The 10,040-nt window shown below is 33.0% G+C and overlaps 1 protein-coding gene across 1 annotated transcript in view; it reads left to right on the top strand.

The window, feature by feature from the left end:
• Nucleotides 1-4,528: 4,528 nt before the first annotated feature.
• LOC143245577 (homeobox protein cut-like 1) overlaps nt 4,529-10,040 on the top strand; it is a 208,135-nt gene continuing 202,623 nt past the window's right edge. Inside the window, exon 1 of the mRNA XM_076491935.1 lies at nt 4,529-4,680. Coding sequence (XP_076348050.1) covers nt 4,618-4,680 — 63 coding nt within the window. The 5' untranslated portion in view covers nt 4,529-4,617. The remainder of the gene's footprint in view (nt 4,681-10,040) is intronic.

The raw sequence follows: 10,040 nt of genomic DNA, 5'->3' as shown, positions 1-10,040 counted from the left end.
TCCAGGTATCAGCTACTTCCTGGCTATCAGAGAGCAAGATCAAGAGGGGGACAGAATTATATTGCCCATTGACCTTTCGAATCTTATCCCATATGACTTTGGAACTGGTGTTAGAAGATATGCTGATTGTGAACTTAATCCAAGATTCCTTCTGGCTTTGACATCTTACACATCGAACATGTGCATGGGCCTGCTGGAAAGTGATGAGGTGCGAGATATTTACAAAGGGAATCCCAGGCCCATTTTTTAGCCTTCCATGCCATGTGGGAGGCAGGATTCCACCACAGAAGAGGAGACCATGGAAAACATGTTGAGATTTTAGGAATACATTGAGCAGCTGCCTGGATAATACAGTCAAGTCACTGCTGCCATACAATCTTCTATTGGTGGCTTTCAGACGATGGCAGGATTGAATTTCGTGAGAGCAGTGAAAGAGGGCTAGTTGGCTTGGTCCAGCTTCCACCTGGGTACCCGGGTCTGATGGTATCAATCACAACCAGTCTCTCTCATAATGATAGGAAAATTATCACTGCCCTGTGGGTTACTGTCAACCCTCCATGAAAAGCTAGAAAATAGTGAAGGGGAGCAAACTGAGATATCAATAACAGTAAAGGACTGACTAGGTGCATGAAATTAAGTATAAAAAGCACTATTGAGAAGAGAAAGGTTGTAATCAGAGAGCATATGCTCTACAAAGCAACCCCTTCCATCAATATCAGCACTTCCCCACAGGAGATGATGTCCATTAAAGTCCCCAACTGTTCAATAAGAGCATCAAGGTCTGACTGATCATAGGTTTCTCCAGATGACAGGTAGAGATATCAAACAGTGATGGTACAACCCAAGGACACATGGATGGCTAAGGCCTCCAAGGGTATGTTGAGTGGTAGAGACAGGGTGGACACATGTTGATCAACCAACAATGTCACCCCTCCATTTACTCGTCCATCACACAGCTTGTTATTTCTGTACAAAGAAAACCAATGAAAGGGGACTGTACTGACAGGTATCAGAAATGTTTCCTGTCAATAAAGACATACAGGATGGTAGGAAGCAATCAGTGCTTTGATTTCATCCAGATTAAAACATAAACATCAACAGTTCCATTGTATCAAGGTAGCCATTTTTATTTATGTGTAGGCAAACTGGGCAGAGAACCCTTCTGTTTATGACCATGTCTTTTTTCTTCATTGTCTTTATTTAAGGGAGTTCTGTCAACCTCCACGGATCCTGCCCTGGGTCAACTGGGCAGATCTTTGCTGTTGGAAGAGGATTCCAGCGACTGAGGATGTGAACAAATGATCGTTTTGCATTTTGATGTGGGACAAGAAGATTTACCTGAGGAAACGCCTGTACCCCAAACCAAAGGAAGTAGATCTTGAGGTTTGCTGGAATGTATGTAAGAGACAGAGATGGGTGTTGAAGTTGATTCATTAACTTTTTAACCATGGAGGTCAAAAGACTATTCATTTGTTTTGAGAATGATTCTTTTGGAGGGATAGAGAGATCCATCTACACTCCCACTGCAGCAGTGGAACAAAGTGTAGCAGCATACATCCGAGAGGAAGTAGTGGACAGCAACTTTTGAGCCTCAGGGTAAGTAATGTTATGAATTGTTTTCAAATGCTGCACCTCTTATTCTTCCAACCATTTAGGGCAAAAATGAAAGTAGAGTTGGTGAAAGCCATTGCAACTGATGCAATGAGGGTCCATTTCACAATCATAGGTACCATGGTCCTTGCCACTGCAACAAGCACAAATCAAGGAACCACAACATGATGTCTTTGAGTGACTGAACTGCTGCACTGAAAACACCTGAGAGGGTTTGGAATAAACGTCCATGCCTTGCAATTATGATAACCTGCCTTGATAGTGGCAGATGCACTTGGTGATGTAAATGTGAGAATGAGGACATTGGTCGGCATCATAGTTCCATCTTTGCGAGTGGAGATATGCTTCACTGCAGAAACTCTTTGGGTGGAGAAACCAGTGGGAATCTCTGACTTGAGGATGTTCTTCAAATCCCTCTCAACAATAACTCCTTATCATGAATTCAAAGTAGCATGAGGTGTAACCTTGATAGGTATATCTCCAATTTGTTTGAAATTATCAAATTAGTAGTTTGACATCACAAACATCTTATTTTAAACAGTGCTATTAAAATCTTTATTTGGATGTGTTCTTTTAATATTTACTTTTAAATTAAGAAATTAACTCATAATATTAAAGTTTGAATTATAATATACAATTCAATTTCAAACTTACTGACAAATTCATAAAATAGTAGTTCACTCAAATTTCGAATTCATGTCAACACAATCAAAGGGCCTTTAACCTGTTGCAATAGGGTTAATGGTGAGAATCCTATATCTAAGAGACAAAGTATAAATTTTCATAGGGCAGCAGTCATATTCACTTAAGACAGCTTTATTTTTCTAACAGGATTCTTTGATAAATATGTTAATAATAACAGCAGAGTCTGGCTGATTTATTTTGTTTTAGATTTTAGTATAGTAGATTGGATGGTCTAATTAGATTACTATGTCCTTTATTGTCTTTCATTTGTATGTATATTATTACATGTAAAATTAATAACAACAGTGTCATAGTACTGGTACCTTTATTAAAATGTAACATGCAAAAATTATAAAACTTAAAAATTAAATACTTAGTATGCCAACTTTTTAACACTTCAAAATCCACAACAGGTCTATTCTCTGAATCAGTACATTTGTTTCAATAACAATGCTAAATGTCATTTAAAAAAAAAGCAAAAGTAACCTTGACTCTTTTGCTAAAGTAAAAATTAAATTTTTAATGTATTTTTTTTCTAATATGACAAAGACAGCAAATTTGATGTATAATTTTGGTCTTCTTAAATGTGACAGGAAATCAAGCTACCGGAAAAGGCTTAGAAGAGGACTACTAGGATGATTCAGGGATAGAAGGATCATTTGACAAGGATAGTTTGAGACATCTAAAGTTATTTCTTCTTATTAAATAAATAAGGGGTTTGTAACTTAAGTTGACAAGAATATTTGTAGGATCAGTAAAATAAGACTTCTTATTTCTACATACTATACTCTGAAGATAATAAGATGATAGAACAGAAATTTAAGATTGGAGGAGACAAGCTGTTATCTATGATTAACTTATCAAATGATTTGCTGATGCCAGTCATGTAGGCCAGTACTTTATACAAGCTTAGGAGAAGAAGTAATAATTTCTGGCAAAGAGCGAGCATAACTTTTGCTTTTCTCAAGAGTGGGTAATGTGTACTAGGACAGTATTGAATGGCAAAGGTAACTTTTATTGTTTGTAAGATGTATTATCTTCAGAATTATTTATAGTCATTATGCAGTTCTTCTGGTTTACAATTTCCAACAAAATTTGCTTTTACATATAGTACAATAAAATAATCAGAAACTGAATTTTTAACATACTCTATGATGTTTTGTACTTTGGCAACTGACATGCAATTTTGCATTAATTAAAGACCACAACAACAGACTAGACAGAATATATAATACACTATGAAATAATCTTTACAAATAACTCAGTAAACTTCAAGACACTCTCCCTACATGAAAATGTTAACATGGGAAGTAGTTAAAGGTTCAAATCTATAACTTACAAAATATTAGTACTCTTGTAAACTAATATTTTCATATTCCTTCCCAAAAGAAACCTATACATTGCTTTTCTAGATTCCTGCAACTAATCTGCTATTTATCTTTGTGGAAATTCAGTCTTCCCTGATGCTATTTTCAGTTTGTCTACAAGCACACCAACTCAGTTAGTGTCGTGTACTCTTCACTGCATGCTTTTCAACTTTCCAAAGTTTTATTAAAAAAAAAACAATTTTCAAACACAGGGCCTAGTACAATCCTGGAATCCATCACACCTTTTAACTCAGTTAGTGTCGTGTACTCTACACTGCATGCTTTTCAACTTTCCAAAGTTTTATTAAAAAAAAAAAACAATTTTCAAACACAGGGCCTGTACAATCCTGGAATCCATCACATCTTTTAATTTGTAAATTAAACAAACTATTTCCAAAGTTAAAACACCTTTAATCACACTAAATTAATTTCAAGTTTACAAGGTCTAATCTTAATTTTATATTTTTAATCTCTCCACCTTACTCTACTTTCACATAACTTAATACTAATACATTAAATTCTGGGCAGCTACCAAGTAAGATAAACAGTAACTATAACTAACTTTTAAAAATATATTCTTGCAAGTCTAAATAAAAAATGGTCACCTCGAGCTTACTCAATTATTCTAACAACCTTCACTTCTTTCCATCCCATTACATAAGCCATGTTGTTTGTATTCTTTTTTTTTTTTACCTTTACACATGTGTATTCTAGATCCAACAATTTTATCTTGCAAACGAATTACAATTTATTTCGAATTCTGTTTTCAACCTAGTTTATTATCACATATTATAAATATTATATAATTAGGCGTAAATTGAATGTTTTGGATTTCTTTTGTCCCTTTTTTGTTCATATTTCGTACCCGAAACAAAAATCGTATTCACTGGTTAGAGAGTTTTTCTGCCGTATGCGTTATCACGTGGACAATTAACCGGAGTTTGTATGATTAAAGATGGCTGCAAATGTTCAATCGTTAGTGCGCTATTGGAAAAATTTTGATTTTCCTGGTCTTCAGGTAATCATTTATGTATTTTTACTATTTAAAAATTGATGCTTATCAAATTATATGTTAATATATACATAAAGTATATTAATAAATAATCCAGAAAATTACTTAACGGTGTTCGTATTATGCAGTAATTTCTCAACGTTTTGACAGTTACAATCATATACTCGAATACTTGTGCTTATTTTGGGATGAAAACAATTACTCTTTCATTTGAACGCTTGTGACAGCGTTTTTACAGTTAATTTTAATTTCATGAGTTTGTCCAGAACCGTTGGCTGGGCATTTAAAACCTTCAGATGTGCCAAGTAAAATAAATTATGTTTTGTCATTATTATTTTAGAACTGCTTAAACCCTATATTATCTGTTGTAGAGCCCGATAATCCACCTATATTATGTACTCTCCCTGTTGATTTTATCACTAGTAAAGGGTATGGTTTTCAGACTTCTCGGAGCGATCTTAAAGAGTTTGATTAAAATTAATTTTAATAAGCTTTTTATAACTTGATTGAACCCGTTTTAAACACAGAAAAACTATTAATAATGTGTATGTCATAATATGTACTACTGAAAAGTGAATAAAATGGTTTATTGTGCTATATTAAATAAATGATAAAAAACACATGGTGTAATATACAATAAGTTTAATCAACATTTATTGTTTGATAAACAAATTTCTTGAGGAAATGAGCAACATTTTATCAAATTATTATCAACTTTTAAAATGTTAACACTGGGAATTGGTGTAGTAGAAGCTCTTAGTAACTGCCTAAATAATATAAGATGCTGACAAAAAATTACATCAGATGTACACATACGATATAATGTTTGTTTTTTGTTGTTAAAAGATTGAAGCACAAGTTGATATGTATTTGTGAAGTATTGTAATTTAGTATTACAAATGTAGAGGATATGTAAACATACTGTTTAAAATTATCAGTTATTTTAAGGCTTATTTTAGAATAGAAATCATATTACGTAGTATGCCATTGTTCGTAAAAGACAGGTAATAATCCAAGAAAAGTAATATTTTTCATACAGATGTGTTGGAATGGCTTTTGTTTAAATAAATGTTATTATGTTTACAGTGTGCCCTAGAAACATATATATGACGAGCCAAATATCACCAATTTAACTCCATTAACTAAAATTGTAATGACCAGACGGTAATCAAACACTTCTATCATTTTGAGTTTTATGACTCTTTCTATTTCGAGAAATCAAGTGTCATGTGACACACACTGGCTTTCATGTAGGTTAGAAGAATTTTTAAAGTAATGTACATGTTGTTTCAGGATTCTGACACCTGTTGAATGTCCAGATTTGGCAATACTGCAGAAACAGGTGTGTAACACAAACATCAGAAGCACTTGGTTAGGGAATCAGGCAACACATTTTATTCTTTGAAAATAAATGGAATTGGTGTACAAGTAATTATTCACCAAAGTAAACTAATTCTAAGTTATAGTGTGTAAAGGATTCTTCACCAAAGTAAGGCAGCAATAGGTTATGGTGCACTTTTTTTTTTTGCTTTAAATTGTTATAGGATTTTGTTGGTTTAAGAGTTTATGAGGAGGCTTTTTCTTGAAATACTTTTATTGAATACATTTTAATTTTTGACGTATTTGTCTGATGTTGGAAAGTTTATGTTCAGATGTAACTTGTATTGCCAGATGTGAAAACCATTGACAATGTTACAGTTATGTTACACGCTAAAGGGTATTAATACTGGGAAAAACATACACTCTCCTCCATATTACGGAATTCTGTCGCATCACACTTGTTAATGCGTAGTCCAGGTAGCATGGAAGAATGTGTTTAATTTAGCTTTTGACTAAATGGCATTTAGGGCCCAAAATTAATTCCTAATAATATTGTGTAGTGAAATGTTTTAATAATACTTTCTTAGTTGGCAACATATTTAATTCAGTTAATTAATAATTATTGGAATGTTTTATCATCTACTATTGTTAGAAATGGATTATGAAATTTAAAGGCTGTTTTGGCATACTGGAAAAATCCAACAGTTTTTCTCACATACAGTTTCTGAAGTTATTATGTCATAAATCATTTACTTGTTTTTATCCCTGTTACAACCTTTGAAGTCAATATATTGCATTATATTGAATAATTTAAAGTTTTTTTACCTACCACAACACTGAGTATTAATAAGCGACCATAATAATTGGATATTTGTACTCGATACTCATGGTGGGCAGAGCACAGACAGCCCATTCTGTAGCTTTGCGCTTAATTGTAAACAAGCAATCATCGGAACTTTTCCAGGTCTCAGAGGTGGCCATTTACCAGTTTTTCATGGTTGTCCCTTTTTTGTTTTATTAGAGTTGGCCATCTACTAGTGCATCTATCTGAGGCGCCTTTCTGTCTGATTTGAGAATTTTACCTACCATCCGACATGCATTTTTCATTAAAATTTTTCTGTCCAGTTATTATCAAACATTTGCATTTATAATGTTGACTCGCCATGATATGCTAAAGATCTTTCACAACTATCTGTGGTGAGCAGCATCTAGTCTTTTTTGATTTAACATCCTCATTGACTGTGTTTCTGCAGAAGTGTAATTAAAGCTATAGCTTTATATAATTTGATTTTCATACTTAGATTTCAACATTTGAATTTATCTGTTCTTGTCAACTTTCCGAACACTGGTCTGCAATTATACAGGCACCAGTTGATTTCTTTGTCACAATTTCTATTTTGTAAATAAAACTTAAGTAACTGAAATAACTGACATTACTATGTTTATACAGATTATAATGTAATTAGTGGATTAACTTGATTTTGTTTGATTTTTAGGTATATGTTTGTGTGACCCATATGTTATTAGGAACAATACATTCAAAATATTCATGGGCCCACAAGTAATTTGGTGCATAAATAGTCAATAAAGCATGTTTTAAAAAGTCAATGAGGTTTAGACCTTGTTTGAGTCTATAAAGTTCTTGAATTTTGCACATTAGCTATTTGGTGTAATAGATGGAGAAAGTGAATGTTGTTAAGAATTATAGTTTTGCTTTTGATTGAATATGTTGCATGATTTGCTGAAATGCTAAGTAGTTGCATATAATTTCTGTTTAGAACTCTTGTTTATTAGTGGTGTGCTGGGATTTGATTTACTGGATAAATACCCAGTCCATGCAGTTGTTAATAACAGAATATGTACAGTGTGGGTGTAGACGTTATTGGTAATTAATATCAGCGAAAAAGTTTGAATTTGTCTTTCATAGTTGTTAGATTTAGTTCAGTATTGAAGAAAATGATTGAGTGTATATATATATATTGCTTTTTAAAATTTATCATTTCCTACTTTTCTATTGCTGTTTTATTTTTATCAATAGGCTGCTGTAATATTTTCAAAATTATTTTCACCAAAGAATCTGTTAGCCAATATCTGTTGTTTTTGTTACTCATCAATTGCATGATTTATTGACTACATATGGACAGTGCACATGCAGAAACATTTAAATATTTTGAAAAAGTTTGGAGTCTGTGTGCTGCGTGTCTAAGCCTTGACTTATTGCATCCTATTTCCGACCCATAGTCTGTAACAAACAGAATGGATGATGTAGTTGTGCAGTAGCTTGAGTAATATTGATTTATGAGGCAGAGTCTTTGTGTTTCTTTGAACATAGTATGCATATTAAAAAGTATTGATTTTTTCCACATATTCATAACTGTATTATCCAGAGTTAGCTGATTCTGGCTGGGAATGCATCTTCTGTGGTTAATGTAACAATTCATGAGAGATGGAAAGCTGGTGTAAGATTATTAAAAACTCATTCACTTCTCCTGTTATTGGTTTTACTTGAATGACTTCTGTATATAATGAAATCTGTGGCTGAAGAGATCAATATTACTGGAATGAAACAAAAACCACCAATAATGTATATTGAATAATGAATGAATAATAACAAATTTTTGTATAATCTCAGATACATATGTATAGTGACAAGCAATAGAAATGTACATTTCAGACACTCAGACTGGTTATATTTGTTTCTCATTTTTGTTTATATGTCCCTTGTCCATCCATCCATTAACATTTGTTTGTTTCACCCTATCAAAAATTGATGGTTGGTTGAAGCACAGTTCATACTTGTTTGCTTTGTTTTGAATTTCATGCAAAGCTACATGAGGGCTGTCTGTGCTAGATGTCCCTAATTTTGCAGTGTAAGACTAGAGGGAAGGCAGCTAGTCATCACCGCCAACTGCCAACTTTTGAGCTACTCTTTTACCAATGAATAGTGGGATTGATCGTAACATCATAACTCCCCATGGCTGGAAGGGTGAACACGTTTGGTGTGATGGGGTTTGAACCCATGACCATCAGATTACTAGTTGAGTGCCTTAACCACTTGGCCATACCAGGCCTTACACTTGTTTTGTTTGAAGTTTAACTTACTTAAACACAGAATTGGTGTTGAGTCAAAACCTACATCTGATATGTTTGGAGTTTCTATGACTAAAATACTGTATTGGTGTTGAGTTTAAATGTAAACCTGATTGCTAGAAGTTTGTATAATTAAATGTGGTATTAGTGTTGAATCAAAATGTATATATTTGTTATGTATATATTTAATCATGTTTTAGAGATAAGAGTATTTATATATTGTTTATGTGGGTAGAAATGTCTGTATTTAGTCATTCTGTGTACATACGAATGTTTGTGTATAGTGGCTGTATATATATAAATGTTTGTATTTAGTCAGTCTGTATGTATAAGAATGTCTGTATAGTTTGTGTGTGTGAGAGAAATGTATATATATAATTAAGTTCAATGTATTGTGTAAAAGTATTAGGACAAGAGGCTATTTTGTTATTCTTTTCATTTTACAGGGCTAATTATTCTATTCCATAACAGAATATGGTGTATCCAGTGGTTTACTTGTTATTTGTAAAATATTATACCATGAAGAAAATAATCCCAAACTATACAAAAATTACTTAGCTGAGAAAGAAACTGCTGGTGTTATCCAAATTATGCAATGGCCAGCCCCAGTCTCAACCCAGTTGAGCAGATCTGAGATTTGATAGATAAAAATCTTGACAAATTAAAAGTAACTTCCAAAGAATCTTTATGGGAGTGTATCAGAGACATTTGGAATAATATCCCAAAGAACACTTTTATTAAATATGTTGCTTGCATAGAAAGACTGTCTGCAGTTGTTAAAGTAAAAGCAGGACACACAAAATATTAACTGTTTGCTGAACTCAAGCACTTCTACTGAGCTTAAAGATAAAGATTAATAAAATTTTGATGTTTCACCTGCAATTTACTTTCTATTGTTCTTTGAAGGTAGCGAGAAATCTAATTTGATTTTGCCCTAACTTTTGGAAAGTACCATA

This window comes from Tachypleus tridentatus, chromosome 2 (genome assembly GCF_004210375.1).
Source record: "Tachypleus tridentatus isolate NWPU-2018 chromosome 2, ASM421037v1, whole genome shotgun sequence".
Lineage (NCBI taxonomy): Eukaryota > Metazoa > Arthropoda > Merostomata > Xiphosura > Limulidae > Tachypleus > Tachypleus tridentatus.
Note: the sequence above shows the minus strand (reverse complement) of the source record. Positions and strands in the feature narration are given on the sequence as shown.